At 35.3% G+C, this 26,634-nt stretch overlaps 2 protein-coding genes across 3 annotated transcripts in view; one reads left to right on the top strand and one right to left on the bottom strand.

The window, feature by feature from the left end:
* Positions 1 to 10,269, bottom strand: part of LOC137400659 (ubiquitin carboxyl-terminal hydrolase 34-like) — a 96,081-nt gene extending 85,812 nt beyond the window's left edge. The window contains exons 1-9 of the mRNA XM_068086991.1: positions 10,221 to 10,269; positions 9,768 to 10,008; positions 8,959 to 9,109; positions 7,441 to 7,491; positions 5,720 to 5,869; positions 3,712 to 3,779; positions 3,211 to 3,403; positions 3,044 to 3,102; positions 2,164 to 2,335 (exon numbers count right to left, since the gene is read on the bottom strand). Coding sequence (XP_067943092.1) covers positions 2,164 to 2,335; positions 3,044 to 3,102; positions 3,211 to 3,403; positions 3,712 to 3,779; positions 5,720 to 5,869; positions 7,441 to 7,491; positions 8,959 to 9,109; positions 9,768 to 10,008; positions 10,221 to 10,269 — 1,134 coding nt within the window. The remainder of the gene's footprint in view (positions 1 to 2,163; positions 2,336 to 3,043; positions 3,103 to 3,210; positions 3,404 to 3,711; positions 3,780 to 5,719; positions 5,870 to 7,440; positions 7,492 to 8,958; positions 9,110 to 9,767; positions 10,009 to 10,220) is intronic.
* Positions 10,270 to 10,746: 477 nt separating this feature from the next.
* Positions 10,747 to 26,634, top strand: part of LOC137399523 (cysteine-rich motor neuron 1 protein-like) — a 41,979-nt gene continuing 26,091 nt past the window's right edge. The window contains exons 1-3 of one of the 2 annotated variants that reach the window (XM_068085677.1): positions 10,747 to 10,861; positions 12,161 to 12,570; positions 23,549 to 23,674. In XM_068085677.1, the coding sequence (XP_067941778.1) occupies positions 12,300 to 12,570; positions 23,549 to 23,674 (397 nt within the window). In that variant the 5' untranslated portion in view covers positions 10,747 to 10,861; positions 12,161 to 12,299. Of the gene's footprint in view, positions 10,917 to 12,160; positions 12,571 to 23,548; positions 23,675 to 26,634 lie in introns of both variants that reach the window. The other variant, XM_068085676.1, reaches the window with a different exon arrangement.

Below are 26,634 nucleotides of genomic sequence, written 5' to 3'. Positions count from 1 at the left end.
TTTTGTGTCAGTAAACGCACAATGAATATAAGCATAAATTTATGAAATTCAATTTTATTGCGACACAGAATATTTTGGTAGTCTTTTTTAATACCTTAGGACACCAATGTATTCGCCTCATCTAACTTTCGCAGAGTCATCCTCTCGCAAAAATTTCATGTGCGAAACTAAACTATCATAACGAACGAGCGAAAACGCGAAATTAAATAGCTTTGTTCATTGATAGTCCAAGAAACAAATGGCAGCAAGCGATCAAATTGCATTATCGACCTCGCCCACACCATTCTACCTGCGGTTCATAATTACAAACTAGTCCCAAATTGAAATTTTTTTCTTATCGGTGAACCAGGCCCGTATTCCCTAGGGCAGCTGGCCGGCTGAGCCGTCCCAACTTTTTAGGAACTTTCCGCGGCTAAGTACAGTCAAACTCGGATAACTCGCCCTTGGATAAAATGTATATGATAGAGTTCATCTCAAACACAAGGTTAACTCGAATGGATTTGTTTGGTTCGTTCCCACGCAATGATAAATTGCTTCAGATAACTCGACCTCAACATCATTTATTCGAAAAGTTATTTGCCCAACGGCTATAGAGATGGTTTTTATCGCTGTAGAATATCACTTTATTCGAAGCCATAGAGACAAACATCAAATTTTAATAGTTCTTAGCCGTCATTATTATCATCATCAGTGGCAAAATATTCTTGTTAACGACCTTTATAAAGGTTTGCAAAATATCAAGTTTTACCAAACATCCGCTTGGCCATGTCCCATCGAAAGCGTGGAAACTTTCGTATGAACTTAAAATAAAATCGACAAAATTGATCTTTGTTAAAACGCACAAAAGAAAAAGATGTCTTTTTCTGAGCGTTTAAACTGCGGTCAAGTTTTGCCTATTTTAATTTAAAAACGTCTCGTCAGTCACATCACCTAAAACAAAACAAATCTCAAAAAATAGAAAAATGTTGATACTTTCCGATAAAATTTTTTTAAACTTCACACAAGAGGCCCGGCTGAGGCTCTACATAAGAAAAACCTGTTGGGGGCTTACACCGCCCCCCTCAACACCCCCAGGTGTTCATAACTAGTCGCCTAACATTAGTCGCCCCAACTCGCAACCAGTGAATACAGGCCTGTGGTGAACTGAACCTGAGGAATCTAATTAGGTTTGTTCCACTGCATTTATTTTCACATCACTATATTTTCGCACTCATCAGAGCTGCAAAATTAAGGTGCAGTGAAATTTTACTCTGTATGCTACTCACGAAACTAAATACTAGCGAAATATAAGTGTCCTAGGGTAGATTGGAATTAATCTATTGATTCCAATCTAACAATCAAAAATCAATCAACTTCTTATAATTGGCTAAACTGGAAAATTAAAGAAATATTTATGAAAATAAATTTAGTAATGATGGTCATTCCAAAAGTTTTTTAAAGCTCAATTAGTGGACAAAATTCAAAGGAAGATCTCCAGTACTGTTATACCTCGGCATACAAACTCTTTTTCATAGGCTAATACCATAAAATGTTAGAGCAGATACTCCTCTACAGACTAATTTATTTATTCCATTCCACAGTCCCAAAACTTACTATAATTCCTTGATAAATACTGTAGATACTTACAAATAACACAAAAAATGCATTATATAAAAATATGTAAAGGAATACCCCGTATGAAAAAAATGAAATTAAGAATGTAATAATCAATAAAAGTTTTTATTGGGTAATAAAATATAAAGATCACTTAGCTGTTAATTGATCACTATGAATTTGTGGCGAAATTTATAGTGATTCACCAACAACTAAGTGCTCACTATCTCACTCTGTATATAGTGTATTGATTGCTTTCTTTTTATTATTTTTTACGACTAGGGTTTCTAATGATAATAAATAATTATATGTAATTAACTATAATTATATACTATTATATACTATAATATATTATACAATATATAATGTAATTATTAATAATTTATATAATTAATTTGTAAGACATTATGTGCTAAGTTTAAATGATTCAAAAATTCAGCTTTGCGCAGAACATATTACAATGAACTTCTCTAGGAATCCGTAACTATTAGCCCTCTCGCATATGATGATATCGTATTTGCATTTAACTCGAGCATTAGATAAGGCCTCTATATCAGACCACAATCTTACCAGAGCAGCCGCCCACATGATATCCACATGCTCTACAGTGATCTTCGCCTCATTACCAAGGAAGTGCAGCACGAGTTGACTCTGCTTGACAAGCTCATTGTGCAAGTTTGGTCCGAAGATGTGTTCGATGATTCGGCTCGTTACCAGCCACTCAGCCAACAGAACACCAGCTCTACAGTTAGTGCACTTTATCTATGTACTGATAGAGTGTAAAACAACACACTAGCTCTACAGTGAGTGCACTTTATCTATGTGCTGATAGTGTAAAACAACACACCAGCTCTACAGTTAGTGCACTTTATCTATGTACTGATAGAGTGTAAAACAACACACCAGCTCTACAGTAAGTGCACCTTGTCTACATACTAACAGTGTGAGACATCGCACCAGCTCGACAGTGAGCACACCTTGTCTACATATTGATAGAGTGTAAAACACCACACCAGCTCTACAATGAATAAACTTTGTCTATATACTGATAGAGTGCACAACTCCAGAATAATTGGGTCAATCTAAGAGAAAAACCACTTTGTATTGGGCTTGGCCTCATGACATTCAGCTTATTACACTCATGCTCAAATTAACTGCGCAGCAGTTAATTTGAAATAAATAACTCAGCAACCTTCATGAACTGTGCAAATAGTTCTCAGTTTTATGACAAAAAGGCAACTGACAGACAAGGGTAAAAAATAATATAGATGAAGTTTGAAAAGGGCCATCCGTTGATAATTTCCATGACATCTGATGATCCATCATGGCACAGTAATGCGCCCGACACAATGGTTGAACATCACTTCACTAGCTGATAATTTAATAAACAACCTCTCTCGTGGCAACAGTTTCAATAATATGCTAGCCCTGAAAAGTTCTATTAACTTACGCAATGAGCTGATCTCCATCTTGAGCACTCAGTGCTTCACTGAAAAGAGCCACTTGACTCTACAAACAGAAATAATAAGCTCATTGTCAACTTAATTTTAATAATGTCTAAAGAGAGAATTACATCACCAGATTGACCTATAGCCATAGACACTGCTCTCGGCTCACATTCAGTTGCTGAAGGCCAGCCAATCTTATCTTCAAAGTTGAACAGCTGAAGTACTTGAAGGAGAGTCTGAGATACTCCTTGTCAAACAAGGCCTTGATCGGATTGGATTCTTTTATCAGCGACATGACAACCTCTGTAACACCTTTACTTCCTGCCTGTCTCAGATCGTCATCCGACATGCCGCACATGTAACTACAAGAGAAGATCGTCATTTCACACACCTTCAGGCACCACAAAACATCGAAGCGTCACTCAAATTATCTTTGCTACCTGCGTAGTATGTTATCTACATGCATACTTACTTCCACATTTTACCAAACCAAGTTTTCTATGAGTGAAATAAAAATTGATGTTGCTACAAGGCAGTTTCTCCAAGAAAACATGAACTACCAAATATTTGACTATGAGATTCGGCATTTACAAAACATGTTTAGAAAGTCTGTATTGCTGATGTACAACTAGTTACTCTTCTTACAGCAGTATCTGCACAGAAAACTTACCTAACCAGACTAGCTTTAATAGGGGATATGTATGTATCTATGGCACCGGGTGTCAGCCAATGTCTCACCTACAACACAAAGCATACAATGCAACCATAGCCCTGTTACTAAATATGTCTCACCTACAACACAAGGCATACAATGCAACCATAGCCCTGTTACTAAATATGTCTCACCTACAACACAAGGCATACAATGCAACCATAGCCCTGTTACTAAATATGTCTCACCTACAACACAAAGCATACAGTGCAACCATAGCCCCGCTACTAAATATGACCACATAAATTGTATTCACTTTACATTCCACAGTATGAATGTTGACACTTAAAGTATAGATATTTTTATACACTTGAGATTTGTGTGTTGTTTTAGATGATGCGACTGCCAAAACTTTTTTCAGATTAAAATTGGCAAAACCTAATCGCGGTTAAAACACTCAGAAGACATTTTTTCTTCTGAGTGTTTTACTCGAGATCAATTTTACCAATTTTAATCTTAAAACGTCTTGTCAGTCACATCACCTAAAACTGCAAACAAATCTCAGCCCAATAGAAAAATATCTATTCTTTCTGATAATTTTTAAAACTGGATATAAGTAAACATTTATGACCAATGCAAAAAAGCATTTAAGTTTCAAAGCATTTAAGCAAAGTTTCATTTAAAAAACTTATCGAGTGTAGTCAGTGACAAGGTATTTTTTTGACAAAGATCAACAGTGTGACTTATTGTAGAAATAGATTTTAAACAGTTATGATAGTCCTCAAAAACTTGTTAGCCTTTTCTAACATAATTGGCCCATCGATAGGTACGCCTTCACTATGCACTTGTCTAAACCAAGTCAATAATACACCCTCCAAATCATCGTGCGACGTTGAACGATCTTTTAGCCTTGATGAATTTTGGTCACATAACGATCTTATTCTTTCTTCTTGTTTAATCCATGTTGACACTGTACTTTTTCGAAGATTTTCTCTTTTTGATAATGCTGATAGCTTTTGTCCTGCTTCGATTTCCTCGAGTGCTTTAAGTTTGTCAGAAGGTTTCTACGCTTTTCTTTGATTGCGTGATGCCATCGTAAAGCGGATGTCTGTTGTAGAGGACGCCAAGCCACGAGCCTATTTGTGACATTTTATCTTTATGTATCCGCATATAATCAGTTACAATATGTATTTTGCATGCTGTGTCTATCTTTATTAAATTTTTATCGCTAATACCTTCTAACGTTTATAGCTTGGCCGTAACTAAGCGAATGTCTTAGCGACCCTATTAATCATTTTTATACGATTTCTTTTTCGGTTCCATTATACGGTACGGGGGAAATTATATGTACACTATACGCGTATAAGAAAGCAGAGTAGTCTCAGCTCCGCGACTAATGGAAACTCCTTCGAAATAAATTGAACGGAAACCACGTTTGTGAATTCGGCAAAAAACTGTTAGAGTTAACGGTGCCGAGGTCGAGTTATATAAAGCTATTTATCATTGCGTGGGAACGGACCAAGCAAATCCATTCGAGTTAACCATGTGTTCGATATATCGGAGGGCGAGTCATCCATGTTTCACTGTATATAATCAATAATATATATATATATAAATATATAATCAATATATATATAATCAATATATATATATATATATATATATATAATCAATATATATATATAAGCAATATATACACCAAGAGTAGCATTGGTGATGTCATCATTATGTATGTACTCACATATATTTCACAAGCACTTTATAAGTGTTCATTAAAATATTGTGATACTGACACTCATTGAAATAAACCATGAGACTGGCTACCGCAGCACATTCCACTAGCAGTAAAATAGACTCAAGAGAAAGCTATTTTGCAAACTGTGTAGCCAAATATCAAAGCGGCAAACGTACAGAATAGCGATTTTGTTTGTTGAAACACAATGAATATAGTAGCAATATTCCACTAGCCATACATTTTTTCAGACACTGATACAACTGTCTTCCATGGAACATTCGACATACTTACGTTGGCAAGACAATGAACGATATGGGTTAGAAGGGAGATTGAAAGACGCTTGCAAGGCTCAGCAAACAACTTTTTTATAGCCTGGGAACCCCCAGAATCGCAGAAGAAACAGACGTTTCTGAGTAGCATAACCGAGAGAGATTCAGGATCCTAGAATAGAAATAGATCAAACCCATAAAAATCAGGACCCTTCAAATATTGAATAAATAGAGTGGGGATAGTAAAACAACTCACAAATACTTAGTAGATAATTCATGTCTCATAAGCTAATGTGTGTTACGCTGAACTATGGAATAGGTAATCAAACACTTTGAGGAATGTTATATGATAAGACAAGATAAACAATGTCTACGTTATCATTAGATATTGTGATTTATTAACGAGGGAATACTATTGAACAAATAGTGAATAAATGAATATAATCATACAGAAGAGTTTATTTTACGACTAACAACTAAAGTACCATGATTATTAGTATTAAGTATTATTATGATCCAGAACAAACCAACGACAGACGAAATTCCAGGTACATGAAGCAAGGTAACGAAAAAGGTATTAAATGATGGTAAAATTTTAGTACTCGATACAACCAAAATTTTGCCTTAGATTTTTAGCTCTCCAAATAAAACTAAGGTTGAGTAAGATGAGCATAATTTATAAGAATAAGCAAAGATTATAACCGTATGATATGTTCCTAATATTGCAGCATAAGCCAACTGCCGGTCCAACACCAACAATGTAGCTATGCGATAACTCTGTGACAGTGTCTACTAGCCAAGGTAGGGCAATTAAATATAACATGATAAATGCAACTATAGTCAGATGATTTAGTATAGCCGATATCAACAGACACGCTGAAGAGGGGTATTTAAATCCCAGCGCTGAGTGATCGGAATAAGCCACTTGCCACAAACCAAAAAGATATCCTGACATAACTGGTAAGTCACTCTTAAAACCTAGACAACATGAAAACTTACGCAGAATTATTAAAAAACTGAATGGTCAGTAAAAAAAATAATTCAAGACAGCCAATCAAAGAGACATAAATTTATCACGAGTATATGAGAGTGTCTTCATCATCCAAATCAACAGCCAGACATTTATTGGTTGATGGTGTCCTTATTGGACCCCCTATGCTGATAGCCAGATGACAGCAAACAAAGTTTGTAGGCCATCTTAGTTTCAGGTTGGTCTTTTAATCATTCATTTTATCAGTTTTCAAAACACGCAGCCGAAGGATTAAACAGAAGGTTAGTCAATGTCTTGCCCTTTTACAGCTACTGTCTAATGCAGTGAATTGCTACAAGCTATTTTTGGTATAAATACAGCTTTCAGACTGTCATAACAAATTAATTTGACCTTGAACTTTTAAAATTACGCTATCAGCCACTTCACCATTTATCAGCTGCTAATGTGGTTCGTCTTTACAGGAAGTGATATTGAATTGGGCGATGTGCTAATAGCAGATCACATACAGCTTTACAGAATAGATAAACAGTGTGAGCTCATTCAAAACATATTTTAATTAACTTCCATAGACAAGCTATCACTCATGAAACAAAAGAGACAATAGTCAGAGCTATTCTTATTATAATCTTGCGCAAGGTAGCAATAAGTAGCAGATAGGTAGCAAGGTAGTTAATCTTACAAACAGCTATTGAACTACAACATCACCGAATTAAAAATGATAGCAAAGAAGTAGATATAGGAAATGTCCTTACAGAGACATCACAGTAGGAGGCAAGAATACTGGTCTCCTGGCTGGATAATTCCTACAACATTACAAAAGGCAGGTTGGCAGAGCTGAGAAGATGTGTGCACACATTATAATCAGTGGCACACTATCAATAGAGTTAAACTTTTCCATTTGATAAGCTTGCTAGCTTCGCCTATTAAATTCTCTATAGAAATTATGCAGTGAAATGGAGAATTGATGAAAGTAGATCAACACTTATCGGTTTAGTTTCCAAGCCTGACTATAAACGTATCGCCCTAAGGCTAATAAATTCCAGTTTAAGATGCACCCCATTGCTCTTCACTGCCTTATCCTACATCTTTTAAAATCTGACAGTTTGACAATTGACAGTTTATTTCGAGTGTTATTAAATACTTTAGTTTTTGCCTCTCTTACAGAAACAGCTCCGTACAGTTCACTCTACAACTCCACCAAGGAAAGAGAAATCCGGACTGACCCAGACTGAGATACAAGGATGCAGCTAAGAGTAACATGAAGTTGAGGAACTAGAAACAAACAGATGACAAGACAATGCAAAAAACGGAGCTTCATGGAAGCCTAATTGAACTACAGTTAAGGCTGTAGCAAACTGAAGATAAATCAAGTAAATTCATGGGTAAATCCTCAGGAACTGTTGCTAGGCCTGATGCTAGCAGTAAAAGCTAGCTTTAATTTATTTGTTAGAAAAATTTGATGTTTATGTTAGCCAGTTTGTCATCATCACGTAGATGATTGTTACGGTAGCAACCAAGTTTTGAATTGAAAATTGAAACAACCAAAAACTGGTTTGATCTATATTAATAGCTTGGTGGCTATAACATTATCATGTGATTCAGAGTAAAATTGGTCTTGAACGAAAAATTACTACAAGCATAAGCCAAAAATATACAATTAATATTATAAGATTATTAATAGAAACTGATTAGTATGAATGTGAAGGAAAAAGATTGTTTGCATTTGAGACTTCGTGTGTTCTTGGTAGAGAGGTCATTGAAAACTGATACTGGTGATAGCAATTTGGAAGGTCTCCTATTTTACCTCCAGTATGCTGCAGCAACTCAACAAACCTTTGTGACAAAGTCAGCACCAGATTCGTAGCACCAGATTCGTGATTATAGCCTACTCAGTAGTAGATGTTTTGCAGCAAAACAAAACAATTATGATATAAATCTAAAAAATACGCACAGTGTAAAATCTATATTAAATAAATATGAATAAAATGAGGACATTTTGAAACAAGATGCTTTGATTTAAAGGAGAGAATCAATATAATTTTATGACATTACTGTATCAAAGCAGAGAGCCTGTAGAAATAGAAGTGACATTTTGAGGAACTTGCAGAGATAGAAGGAACTGAAACTTTTGCAATAACTATTAAAGCTTGCAAAAGCATCAAAAACTGTTATATTAGCAAAATAGGACAATATTCTTAGCGCAGACAAAAGGTTGCAAACGATGAAAGAATCCATACATCAACCCAATTGATCACTTACGACGTACAAACCTCAGTGGTGCAGATATGATTATGCTTGCAGACTATGTAGAGAGGAAATGTCATGACAAGAGAATTGTTGACAAAGATGATTAGATGTTCCACCTCTCCTAGCGTGAAGACAGCTTGATCCGCTTCCTTACTGTCCTCATCGTCCCATGCACTGCAGTGAATAGTTACATCAAAACGTTATTTAAGGAAACTCAAAAGAAACAAGCCACTAAAAGGATGTCTTAGTAACAACACCCAAACATTGTTGTCCAACAATAAAAAAGTGAAGTTTGATTGGTTGCAATATATACGACAATATATGTCATATATATCTTATATGTATCAGATAAAGAGCTGTCTGCACAATGTCTCAAGTGTTCATTGAATAGCATGCAGTTGTACATGTGATGAACAGTGAGCATGATGGACCATAAAGTATCAGGGAATTATGAGTCCTACAGTTTTAGATATGAATTAACATGAACCATAAAACAAATGATAGCAATAATCAAAGATAAACAAGTAACATCTCCAATTGTTGATAGAGTAAATCAGTATAAAGCAAAGATAACAACAAACACTTTCACAACGGAACCTACAATGATGGTCTGGTGGCTATAATCTGAACTTTGAATAATTATTTATTTAATTTCCAGACTAACAACTTATGCAATTCGTAGAATTTGTGTAGTGTTGCTCAAAATGGCACTATACTAAAAGTTCATTAAACGTTTATATCAGATTTTGTTCCAATTGTGCAGTAAATTACAAAAATAAATAACGTTGTAAAACTAGCAAGAATCATTTTAGGCAACGCAACGGATTCCTACCTTGCATCAGGGAAATCGTCTTTTTGTGACAAAATCTTTTCGTAATCATTAAGGCTTTGAATGAGACGAATAGATGTGACCATAACCATTTGAATGATATTGTTGTACGAATCATAATTCTTGGTCTCTCGAAAACAACAGAGACATTGCCGTTGGTTCCAGTTAATTGGAAACTTGATATTAGCTTTTACGTCACCCTTTGTGAGTTTAAACGCTCTACCCTCTTCGTGACATTGCTGATCTAAAATGTAATAAAAATGGTTAGACACGATATACATAATACATATTGGTTTGGCATTTATCGAATTAAGCAGGTTTAAAAACATGGCGCTAGTCGTTACTGATGAATACACACGGTTTATAATGCTTTTGTGTGTCGTAAAAAAAATTATAAAAACAGTTGTTATGAATATAAAACGTGTCAAGTATCAGGTGAATAATTAAGATTCTTACATCTTCTAATTTGGTTTTGAATGCTTTGACAGTGGCAAGCTTCACTCATGATGACGAATTTGAACAATTTCGTACCTATTTGTTTATTACATAACTAAGAGCAATTCATCTATAGTTTTAATCAATTACACTCGACAAAAATCCGCAGAATTTCGATACTGTTTTGTTATACGCATCTAGCATCTAATGAAACTTTCTCCTCGCTCGCAGGATAGCCAATAATCTCGACCTGTTTAATAAGTAACGGTACGTATATTGCGCTCCCAAGATTTTGCTGATTTAGCCAAATTACAACTTCTAGCGAATAGTTTTCCCAAAAATTCATTTTGATTTCTGAACATATCAATTTAATAAATTGTTTTGAAATACAAGATTTAAAAATTATTTGCCAAACTAAAAAAAACTTTTTATGTTCAAAAGTGCAGCTTTTTTTAGGCTGCAAAAGTAGGCTTGGGTTAAGTTCCGCTTGTTTTGGTAGGCGTGGTTAATTCCAATCTCATAAAAAGCCGAGTTTGGCAGTTTATAAGCTGCTCGGCTGCTCTTTGGATATGAAACCTTTCCTTTTTAGTTGGTGAACGCCTTTTTGTTGCACTTCATTTCTGTTATCGATTGCCGACAGTCTGTTACTAAAGGAACTACTGGTACTATCACTGCTACAGATTTGTGGACATTATTAAAACTATTATTCAGTGAAAGGTGTTTCTATTCTTATACATCTCTCTACAATTCACGTATGATATACCTGTGTGTCATAGCTGCTTATGTTTTGTATTAAAATTTGAGGTTTGTAAGCTAAAGTATGTACTTTTAATAATCTAAGATTCCTAAACTTAGATTATTAAAAGTTGAGGAATTCCACTACAAGGTTTAGAAGGCGGGTGAAATGCGCATCTTCCACCTTGGTGAAAGTAATATGTTTTAAATTGTTAATTTGTTTTTTAGATTCAGGTTTTTTTGCAACTTTAATTAGCAAAATTTGGTGTACATTTCTGAATCAATCTTTTCATTGCAAACAACATCAAAGAACTCTCTAAATATTTATGTTAAAACCTAACAGTGAGGCTTTAAAGCCACTTTACAAGGTCTGCTGAAGCAATGTTAGATGAATTTGAGCTGGTTCATTAGTTAGCACTTTGCTGTAGAAGGTCCGTAGTGCAACTTACTATCAGCTTATCTAAGGTTATTACTGGCTATTGAAGTAATATCAACTTTTGTTTGCCATTTGCGATAGAGCAGTCTACTAATCCTACAATACGGTGATAAAGTACTTGACTAGCTGTGCAAATGACTTGGCTAACCTAAAATTTCTTTTCTAACATGCAATGATAACTCGTTTGTTTATATGCATTTGCATTGAGCCCTAGCTCCGCGATGTTTGTTAGTAATTAGGTTACAAAGCTAACATGGTATATTCATCTCTTCAAATAGCCTTTGATTTTTTTCACACAGTTTAGTCTTGGCCAAAACCTGACTTTTTAATAATCCACTTGCAGTACCTATTGAAAGTAACAATGGAAGGTTGTGTTCGATGTATTCTGCTGTTGTTGTATCCAAATTCAAAGCATTAGAAATTGAATGTGTAAAGGATTTCTATGAAGTTAGTTCGCATTTCATCAGAATCTGTAAAACGAGTTTCTCATTGTACTTTAATTACTAAAAGCTGATTCCTGACTTGCTCAATAACGGAACAAGCTTATGTTTTTTACTTTCAGTACAAATAAGTCACTCTTCAGATATCAACAACTAAAAAATCTCTGATAGTTGGCTTTTGATCAGCCCTGTCATTTTTACTTTTTAAGCAGCTAATGACATGAAAAGGGAAATAACAAATAAAAATGTTATCAGCATCAAAATACTTGAGTTAAATCACCCAAAAAGAACAATGAATAAAAATCAATATCAGCTTGATATTTATTGTTCATGTTTTGATTATCTTCCAGGGCATTTACCTGCATGACTGAGTTTACCTACACGATAATGGAATGACTCAACTGAGAGTGTAGGCACTTCCTCACGTTACAATGACATGAGATAGTTTAAAAGGAGGCAAGGACAATCAGAGGAACTTTTTTACTCGTCATGGAAAAGATTTGCATCTATTTTTTAATATGCCAAGCTATAAAAATGGCTGCCAGTTTAACGTGTGGCAGCTGCAAGCTGACTAATTGTCCGTTGGTGACGGAGTGTGTGGCAGGGATGGTGATGGATGAGTGTAATTGTTGTCCAGTCTGCGCGCAGTCTAACGGAGACACCTGTGGCGGAAAATATGAGCTCATGGGAAAGTGTGGACTGGATCTATTTTGCTATCACGATTACGGTGCAGAAGAAAATAGCGTTGGAATATGCAAAAGTAAGTGTTCATATCATCTTTAATCCCTTCGCACTTTGGAAAGTTGGTTGCAAGTTGCAGTATTGATTTTTTCAAGTCTAATTGCCGTGAACAACCCTGAATACAATTCAATCCCTGTCCTGGACAATTGGTCTAATGACGGTTGGTCCCATTTCAATTGGTCTAAAGCTACGTCGTCTAAAATAAACTCATCTAATGGTATGATTGGTGTAACGACACAATTTGTTTAAAACTGACTGATCAAAACATATGATTGATCGAATTACTGTTAGGAATAGTTTGTGTCAAAATTGAGCCTGCTGTGTAGGGAAAACTGCGCCATCTAAAAGATACTGGTAGGCTCTGCACAAATTGAAATTTTTAAGCTAATTGCTTAATTAAGGAGTAAAAAGTGCCTCTAGTTTAGAAACGACATGAAGCTCTGTTAAGAACCTTGCCAATAATATTTTTTGTAAAGAGAAGTCAAAATCTATCATGCCACAAGAAATATTGTTTGCCGACGTTAAAATTGATTAGCTTTTATAGGGACGCGACGACTCTCTGATGAGCCATTCATTTGTTTTTAGAATATACATGCAAGAAGGTTATTTTAATTTATGACATATACTTTAATTATAATATAATTAAGTTAATTACATTTCAAGTAGATCTATGTGCAGTATTATAAAATAAAGATAGATTCTCAACTAAATATTCCAACATGTTGATTGACAGGTTATAAATTGGTTTTATAAAGAAGTGTACGCAAATATATGTGTACTTCTATGTATGTATAACTATGTATGTATGTATACTGGTACAGCCATACCTTGACGTATGAGCTTAATGCATTCTGGGGCTGAGCTCGTATGTCAATTTACTTCTGTCTCAAGGCACTAATTGATATATAAAATTGCTAAATACTAGTTAATCCGTTACCAAACTAGAAAAAAAACCATAAAACAGGATATCGCAGTAGAAAAATGTGTTTTTAAATGTTGTAATTTAGTATCTACACTAGCGAAGAGACAAATACCTATTTAGTAGTTGAAGTCTGCAATAAAATGTAACATTACTATGTACACTACTGTAAGTTTTTGCCTTCGCGACAGATGTAGTGGCTAACGGCGATCTGAGAAAGAGACTTGACAGCAAGGCATTCGGTACTTTTGTGAAGGAAACTTGAATGAATTTAACTCACTAAACACACACTTGAAGCTGTAATCTTTCATTAGACTTATTTTAATTTTGTCGTCTTATTTTTTAATATCGGTTTCTGATTAGCCGAGTTTTGCCTCCCGTTCACCATAACTTTTAGCCAACCTTTAACAAAAATTTCCAACTAGAGGAGAAAGAACAAGCGATGCTGTTCTCGAAAGCAGTTTTTGGTATACTTGGCCCATATAGTGGCCATCGAGAACCGGCTCATGCTCGTATTTCAAAGAAGAAGCCTGCTCAAAATGCTGCTCATATCTTGATTTTTCAGTATATCAGGGCACTAAAATGTTGAGATATGACTGTGTATGTCGTACATGGTCATGTATGTATACATTCTTCAGTTGATTTATTAGCAGTCCATCATAGTTATTGTTGTCACTCTTTAAAAGTCAGTCTTATGCAGCTTCCTTCAACTTGTGAGAATGTCCAACATTACAAAAAAAAATTTTCCTGATAACTTTCATTCCTTGAAGGATTGTACGCCGGAGCCCGTGACCAATGTAAATAGGGATCTTTAGAAGTTTGCTAGCAATGTCTTTCCTGTAATTTCTGCTGCGGCACTCTATATCAGTCTTTAATGCAATTTAATTAAAACAAACAGGAAGTACAAATACTGAATACTTCCAAACATTTTAATATATACAGCCTAAAAAAGAATAACCGGGATGAAATTGACAAACAACAGAAAGAACTGATGATCGTGTCAAATACAGCTTGTTAGTTCATCAACATATTGGTTGCGACACAACAAACAACTAGAAACTTGTTTACCATAGTGTCTTCAAAGGAATAACGACTCCTATAACAAATATCTCTAATCGGGATGATTTAAGAATGAGCATAGCTTCAATAAGCAGTTACTGTGAGAAACTGAAGAGCAACACAATAAACATAACTAAGTGGTGACTGCACACTCTAAAGAAGGTGCAGCCACTTTGCGCATTCCACAAATGAATGCTCTCCCATTTGTTTGTCCCTCTGAAAATTCTTCGACGCGCCTGTTCACAATCCAACACTCAAATTGCCTTTCCAACCTTTGTTAGTTTCCTGTTGCCAGGAGATTAGCCTTTTTGTCAATATTTCTGTTCAAACAGCATGTGTGAACCTGATCTACATTTCAGGAATACATTTCAAACCCTGTAGTAAACCATCGCTACATCCGTGCTTGAGTCGCAATTACACAACTTATGCATAGTTTGGACATCGATTACTATTCTCATGACATCGATTGGCGTGCAAACGATTATCTGTCTGCATCTTGTATTTGCATTTGCTGTCTTACTTTGCTCGATGGATGCTTTATCTTATTACGCTTTAAATGTTATCAGAGATTTCTACGAGCACTTTTATCTTCGGCAAACAGAAAACAAAATGTGTAAGGAGAAAATGTGTTGGTGTTTTTCAAAAAAAGGTTGCCTATAAAGTATTGACAGTACAAACAGTTCTTCAGTGAGGCGCTAGTTACCTAACTGGCAGGTGACTAGCAGGTGCTTGTCTACAGAATCTGTGTTCGTGTCACAACAACACATCACGCAAAATAAATACAAAATATTGGTAATTATAATGTGAAGGAAAGTTTCATGCTGCTATCAATCTCATATAACTTTTACCAAATGCTTTGGCTAGCTCTGAGACTTATAATAAGCTTCGCATTGATGATTCTCTCAAGAGATTGTGGTCAGAGGATATCTTTCAACAATAGCTTTGTTTTTAGAAAAGCCAAACAATAAAACAATAATACTAGAGATAATAAATGACAGATCCGATTAGCATCTGCCCGAGTGTCTCGCCACTAGAAATCGGGCTTAGCGAAGCTTTAAAAAGAATTTGTCTGAGCGTACACAACTTAATTATCTCTTAAATGAGGTGCGACAGCGGAGCAGTCGAGGTTTTCTATGAAAATGATTAGGAGCTGTCCATTTTATTTCAGTCCTAAAAAATGTTTCTTGTGTATACACAGATTGTTTAATCAAGATATAGCTGTCAACTAAAAGCTATTACTCGTCATAAGATTGATGCTTTATTCCCTAGCTGCTACTTATATCTAAAGCTTTTCATACGCATTGTCTTACGCAAGTTGTAAGCGCTACGTTCAAACTTTATTTGATGTTATCAGAAAGTATCGGTATTTTTCTGTCATTTGCGATTGTTTTTGATGTTTGAGGTGATCAGACTGCCAGGATGTTTTACGATTAAAATTCATAAAACTAGACCTCGGTTAAAATGCTCAGAAGAAAAATACATGCAAAATGATGTCACTAGTTTATTGTTGCTATAGTTGATATCAGCTGTTACGTTCAAGTAGCAACGTTACGCGCCTCTATTCTAGTGGTATCTTTGAAACTATAGACGTCATAATCACACTTTCACTTGATCTGAATGTTTTAACTGCGATGAACTTTTGTCGATTTTTATCTTGAAACATCCTGGCAATCAGACCACCTAAAACATCAAAAACAATCGCAAAGGATAGAAAAATACCAGTTCTTTCCTATAAAACCTAAGATGTGCAAGTTCATCTTTAAGCCTTATACTTTAATCACGTCTGCTATTGCTGTAATTGCGGTTATCTTGTGCAGTTTTACATTGCAAAAAACGTTTCAATCTCTCTGCTGCCGCTGTCATCCCTTGTGAGACATTTTATATTGCTAGGCGATACTGTCAAAGTTGGCAAGGCTCTCTACAACTGCTCACCTTATCAACTTCATTTAGTTGAATGTAGAATAATGAAGACAGAAGTTCCCATTTACAGTGGAATTAGAAATGTAAAAGCCGCCACATTTATAGTTTTTTTGTTAACTATTATGGCCTGTGAACAAAAAGTTACATAAGCAACTGAAGTCATTCGTAGTCAATAATATCTGAGTGTATCAAGATAAGTTAATGAAAGCACAATCTGAATTCATCTATGTCCTATTTCGAAATACGAAAAAATTGTTACTCACAAAAGTTTCGGAAAGCTTGTGATATTCCTTTTTTCATATCTCTAGATGTTTACACAGCTACCTAAGATTGTGGTGTATTACGAAAATATGTTAATATGTTAATGGCCACCTCTAAAACTATTCGAAGGTTTATAAGTCATTGCACTTTTGACAAGACCATAGGCTCTGCAACAGGTAAACCATGAAACTGAAATATTTGTGTTTTATTGTGCTGTCCGCGACATAAAGGTGTAGATATATTTGTTGCATTGTAGCATCAAGTTTTCAGTTTGCATTTCTATAAGTTATTAGTAGCGCCTCTGGTGTTAGTCTATGCATTGCTGTGTATGGAAGGATTTAAGTTGAGTATATTGCAGAGCATTGACTTTTCTTACTAATCATGAGTACTTTGTACTTGTCATCACTTACTTGATTTACACTGATAGTTGTATATGTGATACTATGTATTTAATGCATTTGTGTAATAGTCTGTATTGTCTGATAGTCTGTATTTGGAAGATTTCCTAGTTTCTTCGAGTTTCATATGTCGTACTTCTTACTTTAATTCATGTTGTAAGTCCGATCCTCTGTTTGTAACACTTGTGTTTAACTCATGTTTAATTCATGTTGTAAGTCCGATCCTCTGTTTGTAACACTTGTGTTTAACTCATGTTTAATTCATGTTGTAAGTCCGATCCTCTGTTTGTAACACTTGTGTTTAACTCATGTTTAATTCATGTTGTAAGTCCGATCCTCTGTTTGTAACACTTGTAACCACAAAAAGGATCTTGCCTAAATCTCAATGAATTTTAAGCACTCCAAAAGCTGACCCAAAAGCATTTTACTCATTTTCCGCTGTTCAAATTTGCCAAAGCTGGTACTTTACAATTCCGTATGTGTTGAACAATATTCTCTGCTCGCTGAACATTGCTAGCCCGCAAGGGAGGGTTACAATGTTGAGGTTCATCTACTCTTGCGTGATGTGTACTTAATGTTCAGGTGCGGTGTAGAAAATCGCTAGGGAGGTCTCTCCTTGAACAGCTTATAGCATTGCTAGTCGTCTCCTAATTTGGCGACCATAAATCGCTAGAAATGAGATCAAAAATATGATAATCAAATGTCAAAAGCTATTTATTCTAATTGTATCAATGTGTGCTTATTCATTCGTGGTATTTGCTTTTCTGGGGCCTTCCTATCCAGTTATAGATTAGAGCATCATTTATATTGTCCTCTGAAGCGTAGAAAGAAACCACATCACCAGCTCACTATGAAGGGTTTCATAAGTATTTGCAATTCTGCATTTGGGATGTGGGCTCACGGCAAAAACATCTTTAAAAACCTGTTAGTTTTAGATTTATATTGCGTTTTCAAAATGAGTTCTAGTCCTTCTAGAACGTTCTAGAGAACTTTTGTATCAAAAAGAAGTTTGACAGCTAGTTTTTTGCCTATGAGATAATTTTGATTAAAAGACAATATTTCATATAATTCTCATAATTTAATAAAACGGCGAAGATCAGGCTCATCAAATTATACTATCCTACTGTTTTTTATTGTTTTAATCTACTTATTCTTGTCATGTAATTATAGTAACTTATAATATTTTGCATGATATTTTGTTATGTAATATTATGTTTAGGTAGGCCTACTTAGATATTACTTACTAGTTATTACATACTATTTAGTTGATTGTTTCAGTATTCGCGAGTCATAACTGTTGTACTTTTGATCAAATGTTCTTAAAATGTTGCATTGCATTTTGTTTAATTCATTACGGAACCTAAACAAACGATAAACGCTTCGAATGCCTGCATATTGCATTAAAACAAAAACATAACATTATTTTTGTATGTTCTAAAACAAAATGTAAATTAGATATTTATACATACTAAATTAATAATGTTGCATTATTTAAAGAAAAGTTTTTCATTGTTGCTTTACGTTAAAAATGTTTGAACGGAAATGTAAACTTGAAAATGCTCAAGTTAATTGGTAGGGTGAACGGGTAGAAATAATGGGCTCTACACTAGATATTACATTATGTCGTGTTGCAGCATATGTCATATTACATGATTATATGATGCTATACAATATTATATTCTATTACTCGCTTTATTATATTATATGATTGAATCATGTTATTATATTTTTGATTACACTATACTTTGTAATTATATTTAATTAATATTTATTTAATTATAATACGTGGCTTCCTTATACTGTGTGATTATAAAATAACAAAATGTGGTTATACTGTATGATATTATGTTTAAGTTGTATCACACTATGTGATTACATCACATCACCGTTAGTATCTTATATAACAGTTTGTTTATTTGCATATAATTTCCCCACTAATAGCTGTTCTTTTCTCGTGGCTTAAAACAAAAAAATTTGAGCCAAGTTTCTTCAGAATCACATAACGCTGTGTTACTAGCAGTTACAGCAGACACTCTACCAGACTAATTAGCTAAAAATGTGTGTCACCCAGTGCGCCGTTATATTTAGTTTTAAGAATGACACTTGGCTAATTCTGATGTCACTTCCTCATTAGCTGACATCCAAAACATGTACCCAGAATTATACTGTCAACTCCGACTGCTCACATTCTCAGCATTCTCAAAGGTACAGTTAGTTGACCAGATAGAAGATAATATACTCGGCTGTATTTTGTCCTGCGGTGAAATGTCACGTTGCTATAAAGGGAATCTGAAATATGAGATGGACAAAGTACAGAACTGAACGCAGAACATGAGATTAGACTCGTAATCCATGTAGATTCGTGATACAGTACTGTTGTATTTATGATGGATGTTAGATTACATAGAGAGATTGCGTATCCATTACATTGCATGAGGTTACATGTATAGATTGCAGGGTATCATAGTCCATCATATAAATAAGGTTGCACTAAATGAGGGCTCACTGTTACTAGCTTGTCAGAATATATTTATTGTTGCTATATGAACTGCTCCCAACTGGTAGATTAATATCAGATGAACTACCTGAAGAACATAGAGCTATTTTTACTCGATGGTTAAACACCGAGTCATTACTAACTAACTCGTGCATTGTTTTTTTAATCGTGATCACAAGTGAGCGATGGCAAGTAAATGTTGTTGACAAAACTGCCTTTTAGCCTAAAGAGCAACCTTATGCCTTAATTTTTTTCTGTCATTCTAGACAAACCCTCTCACATGAAACTCTCAGCTGCGTGCCAAGTAATTGGCACATATTTGAGTATTCTACGAAATAATGATAATAAGATTTCGGATGATAAAACGAACAGCTATCGTTGTAATCTTAAGATATACCTTTTTTTACAAAACTTGGAATGACTGTTTGAAACATTTGCATACCTTTGATTCTCTTACAAAACTTGCGAGATTACGGCTCATTTAATTAAATAATAAAACACGAATCAAAATCTTGCAGCATATTCAGAAATATTCTAATTGGCAGATCTTCAGACTTTTTAAATGACTTTAAACATTTAAATGATTTATCATAATAGTTTTTAGTTGCTCCAGTTGGTTGGTTGATTCGGTGGGTGGAAGTGAAAAGAGTGTCACACTGAACCTGGGAACGATAAATCTCGTCTGCTGTCATTATCCTTATCGCTCTTATTTTTAGACAAACTATTGCCGCTGAGGCACTCTAGGTAGACCAATACATTCTTCACACGTTCACCCCTGAATATTCTACCGACCGCATCCGCTATGCTGTAATGATACCCATTGTAACTATTCCTTAGGAAACATTAGGATAAGTGAGTTTCTAGGCAGCGAGAGAAAATAATAGGTTACTAACTGCACATTGTAGTTGATTGTTAAGCTAAAACTGAAGTAGGTTCACGAGCTACTAAACTGCTGAGAGCATGCTGCCTACTAAAGTTGTTTATCACTATATATTTACAATTTCAAGGACTTATGTTGATGTTATATGTATTTGAAGGTGTAGTAAGTTTCAAATTATGACTGCATTGAGCTAAATATTATTGCAGCTACCTGATCTTGATAGTCAGTGAAAATTACCGCATACAGCTTCTAGGGAAACCATGATATCGCTAGCCGCAGTTTGTATTTTCAAAGATTACTATTTTATTATTATTATTTATTAAATATTATTACTATTTCCATGCATCGATAGACCCTACATAAAAGCGTCTTTTAAAAATAAAACATGTTTGGAAGAACTTCTTTTCAGTAGTTATGGCTCTATCACTTTGAAGAGTTTCCTGGCAGCAAAGAAAATTACAAAGGGTCAACAGTGTCACTATGTTTCCATGTTACAAAGGGTCAACAGTGTCACTATGTTTCCATGTTACAAAGGGTCAACAGTGTCACTATGTTTCCATGTTACAAAGGGTCAACAGTGTCACTATGTTTCCATGTTACAAAGGGTCAACAGTGTCACTTTGTTTCCATGTTACAAAGGGTCAACAGTGTCACTTTGTTTCCATGTTACAAAGGGTCAACAGTGTCACTTTGTTTCCATGTTACAAAGGGTCAACAGTGTCACTATGTTTCCATGTTACAAAGGGTCAACAGTGTCACTATGTTTCCATGTTACAAAGGGTCAACAGTGTCACTATGTTTCCATGACACGCGTGATACCGATTTGGAGTTGTGCGCATGTTGAGTTACCGTACAATAAGTGTCTCAATGGATATTTGTATGATACGAATTAACGATGGCACTTTGTTAAAAAAGGTAAGGGGTTCTACGTCGTAAGTCGGTAATTAGCGAAGCAGTCTTGTCATGTTTAGCAACATTCATAACATTAAAGCATTCAGAACTGCTTAAATCAAAATAAAAATGACTTGAATGTGAAAAAAGGTGTGAAACGGATTAGCTTGCACAGCATTTTCCTGCGCATAATTTGTAGGTGCTATTTTCATCATCCGCAAGCATGAAACATTAAAAAAATTGCGATTTGACTGCGATTTTTGGTCGTTTGCATCTTGCGGATGACGACAAACTTGGCATCATCTGCATCATTGAAACACAGCGATTAAGCCTAGACACAGCATTTAACGGTTGCATCTTTTTAATGGTTGCCAGTGCAGCATTGCTAAACTAGTGGTGATCTCAATCTTTACTAGTTGTGGTGTAGGGTGTCAGAATTGCTTCCTTGTGAAGGGAATGTCCCCATGATCCTTCTAAACAAACATTGAAAAGTCACTTTGATATGTGAAACAGAAGAATATCTTTCAATGCAATCTATATGGTACAGTGTGCTTTCAAGTTGCCGTTAACATCAGGTTAGCAGGCTGACTCTTTCTATGTTTAGCCGTCATAAACTCCTTCTACTAGCATTGTTGACCACACCGCAGGCAAAATAAGAAGCATTGTTGACCACACCGCAGGCAAAATAATAAGCATTGTTGACCACACCGCAGGTAAAATAAGGGATTTCACAAAGATAAACGGAGGACCAGCGAAGTAAAAAATACAAATGCAATGCTTTGTCCCTGTCATTCATTTGTAGAAACTTTTTCATAGTTTAAAAGAATGTAATGTTATCGATTATTGTTATTGAATTGATAACGCTATTCTTCTAACAGCTTTTTATGTTAAATGTTAGTTACATAGTCCTAGATTACATTAGTGATTGTATTTTGAAATATAGTGATAATGAGCAAGCCGATTGATTCCCGATACCAATATATTTAGTCTTCACATTATTTGCAAGCTGTTAGCTGACTGAACTTTTATTGTGAGACTAACAGAACTAAGCATAGTTCTCAGCTCACATATTGATGATCAGGTACCATTATCAAATATTTGCTATAATAAGAGACATCCATTCATCTACACCCATCTGTTGCCATGTTGGGCCAAAGAACAATGTCTTGAGAAAAATTGCTTCGCACAGTAATTGAACTCGGACACGCCGTTTAAAAACTGGTGTGCTAACCACTATACTAGCAGCTGCTTCACCACCGCATAGGATACTTACATGTATTACTGATTACATACTGATTACTCATCATCTCTCACGGTGGGTGCTTGGAACTGCCAAGTATTATTATAATACTAGTCTGCTATTAGAAGATGAACAGCAATGATGGCAAAAGAGGGGAAAGAACATTGACCATTCTACAGTTATCGGTACCCTAGCAATCTTGTGCACTGAGAGAGATCGTCATGTGTAATAACTAACTACGTGGTAATTCTTAAATGTGATAAAGTAGTCAATTGGTGTCTACCAAGCGGGTTCGAATCCCATTAGAAGCATTCTTTTTGCAAACTCCAAGCGTAGCTTCAGACGAATAGACGGATGAATATAAGGGGTCTAATTGTGAAGATATCGTTAAACCTCTAATTGAACGTCACCTCTATTTGAACGCCGCCTCCAATTGACCACTACTATAGAGGAAGGGTTGAAAAATAGAGTGCGATGATGTTCAATTAGAGGTTTTACGGTAGCTTGGATGGTAAAATTGTGAATAATTTGGAGAATCAAATCTAGACACATATTATTGGTAACAATAAAAGTTGGAAGCACTAAAAAAGGCAATGAACTTTGATTTGTGCAAAATTTGCACAAAGATGTTTGGCAATCTGACCAGTATCTTTAAAAAAATTTAGAAACTATGAGCTCCACATTTTTTGGAAACTAAGGCTATATACATGTATGTTGTCTCTTTTTTGTATGAAAAGGTGCTAATATACAACATCCACCATGCTGTCCAGGTTACTCACTCTCATTTTTGGATTTAAAAGCTTTGTCATCAAATCAATGGATTCATTTGAAATGTTATTCCATTTCAACCAAAATGCTTTTGCTCTTCTATCCCTGTAATTAGCAAAGCTTTTTAGCAAATAATTATTAGAAGGTTTGGTATTTTATTGTAGAGTGTGATGAAGTGATTTATAGCGGCTGCAGCATAATCCAAGGAGTATGTCAGTGTGGAGACTCCTGTACTCACGCCTTTGACTATTCAGACAGAGAAAGCTGCATGAACTCAGTGCAAGCCTATGGTAAGTCATTAGCTTGCAGCAAAGTTTACTGTTTTGCGTCAGCTGAGAGCCTTTGCTGTTGTTACTTTTATAAGCATTTTCGTGCAATGAGCAGTAAACGGTAGACACAGTTCTTACGATAGTAAATATATATTTGTTTCATTTCATTTTAGACATACATATTTGTTTTTTTTTGCAGCGTATGCCTTGCTATTTAAAAACGTAAAAATCTATGTTTTTTAAATATTTCAGTTTGTCTTTTATGCAAACATTTCTCCTTCTGAAATCCTTTACAATGAGCAAGTGCCATATTTTTTTCAAGACTGACTTTTTCTATGAGCAAAGTTTTTATGATAATTGACTTTGTATCTCAAGGTAGTATCACAGCAATTGAAACGAAAAATGTATTGCTATATATCCACTAATCTTCCAATACATCGACCTAGTAATAATCATAGTTGTGTCATAAATAGCGGTCACGGGTTTTGTTTCAAATATGTAACTTGTCTGTATGATGCGCTACTCTAGTCCATCTGCAACTGCATCTGGAATCATTTGCTGTCTTTGTCAGAACAGGTCCTTATTCTCATTAGGGTCATTCACAGGGTTTCCAATTGTTCTGTTAAGCGGACCGGAATCAAACTGCCAGCTCATATCTAAAAATCAAATAGTGTATTTTGTGTTAAAACAGCTGCTTGTGACAAAGTGACTACGATATCTATTGAATAGCATAAATAATATTTTGATTAGCAGCTACCCGCCCCATTCATTATGATCATCAAATGTTTTGGTCTTCTGACTTGAAATGAATTCCTCTTTTTCTCTCAATGAAAACGAGCCCTAATCAATGAGATACTGTTTACACAGTTGTTGTATTGTATTAACTGTCAATTAGTGAGTGAGCATTGTTCTCGGCAAAACATACTTAAAAGAGGATGGGCTTCATAGTTGTCATTGTGGTCACTAATTAGCCTCAATTGCTTACCGATTAACATAAATAGAAAACAAATTAGCTCTTACTCATCCTCTTTGAAGCAGGCGTGATCAGTAGAGGCCATTGCGTTTGTTGCATCAGTTTCTTGGCAAGTATTCAAACTGTGAGAACTGTTGGGTTCAACGATCTCTGATAAGTGTTAATCTCAGGACGTTATCAGATGTTTGTTTTTATACTGAAATGTCATTTTTTAATGTGAAGGCCTGACTAAGGTTTTTATTTTCACTGGTACGCTGGCAGTCCCATGCACCGTGAGCGATCATCATGTGTAATATGTATGCGCACATTTATCTTTTATGTGGAAAGGTGGTTAAGTGGCGTGGATAGTAGCGAAATCGGCTGGGAAACCAAATATCTTGGTTTAATTCCATGTCTGGCAATTTATCTTCTTAACACTCTTGGCTTTACTTAACGCTCTTGGCTCTTAACACTAATCCAGCAGCTGTGTCCATCCGGTGAATGGACACAGCTCCTATTATAGTGGAGATTTCACAGGCTAATTAGTTGAGGTTTGACAAATGGTTGCATGAAACACTGGGCCATCTCTGTCTTTCTAGACAAGCATTGATTTTCAACTTCTCCTATATAATTTGTATCTTTAAAAGCTTTCTGCTCTCTAATTTCTGCTCTCTAAGACTTGAATACATTTCTGCTAGATTTTACTAAGCGTGTGCTGCATATCTTGCATCAGGAGAACAAGGCAACACTCTTTACCTTTTTAAGACTTGATAAAGACAATCAGAAATCAACTAACCATTTGTTGTTACCCATTGTCGCAAAGATCATGGTATCATCAGTCAGCAAAAGAAGTGATAAAATTGGAGTGTTGGTAGTTATTATCCTAACTTGCTTTACAAGATTACAGTTGCGGCTTATGTTTCGGGGTGCCGATGTTCAGCATTGCGCTGATATTTTAGTAGCGAGCAATCAAGTCTGTGGATTATACAGGCCAAATATAAACTTCTACGAGTCATGTATTGTTATATGGTCCACTCGAGGATGAGCCAAACTGCTACTAGCTGCTGGTCATACCGTGGGGATGACCTTGGGGGAGGAGATTTTTTAGCAACCCTTTTAGAGTTGGTCGCCATCTGTCCCCGAACAGGAGCATGTTCAGTAGATTGATCATTCGAGAAAGGACAAATGGTTCACACCGCTGTTCTTTATTCTATGACTCAGTTTGTTGATGCACCACATTCTCATTCATACTCAGGAATGATAGCCAGTATTGCCGTAATGTAAATAAATAGTAACTATGTGAACTATAGTTACATATGTAACCATCATTTTAACAACATGTCATTAAAATGGGAGACAAGCTAAGGGGTGTTGACTTATTAACAATGAACATAGTTTTAATGTCTTATGCACAGATAGCGGAGAATGTATCACTTGCTAGCATCTTGTAAAAATTCCATAACTTGTAGATCAGTAAGGAATCTGCGAGTTTCAGTAGCTTAAAGATTTCTTATAAAACAGTAGAAGTCGAATAGGTTACTCACTCTAGGTTGGAGCTAACAATTGATGTTTATTTTATTTATTGTTAGAACATGCATGCCATCTTTCATGATTCTTTAAATAAAAATATTATTTGTTGACAACGAAATTAACTGTGAAGACACAACCATACAAAGGTGGTTTTTGTTATTGTTATAGTAAGCACTTGTCAAACACGTCAATGCTAATAGACAGCCAGTGTAGTCAACGAACTTTGTTGCTGCTCTGTTTCGGTTAATATGGCGCGACATCTATGCTTAAGTCTTTAGCCAGTTCCAACAGAAAATTTGTATTTCTATACATTTTTACTAACATGGAGAATTTTTTTTATTTGAAGAAAACTAAAACAGGTGAGGTAAATGAACCCTGCACTGAATTACTCCATCCACAGCAATTGTAAATGTCGTTTGGGATTCTTTGCGAGTTGATCGGAGACACGTGAGGAGTTCACATTCTAATCGTGTACCTCTAACAATCGTAGGGGAATTAT

Source organism: Watersipora subatra, chromosome 7 (genome assembly GCF_963576615.1).
Source record: "Watersipora subatra chromosome 7, tzWatSuba1.1, whole genome shotgun sequence".
Taxonomy (NCBI): Eukaryota; Metazoa; Bryozoa; class Gymnolaemata; order Cheilostomatida; family Watersiporidae; genus Watersipora; species Watersipora subatra.
Note: the sequence above shows the minus strand (reverse complement) of the source record. Positions and strands in the feature narration are given on the sequence as shown.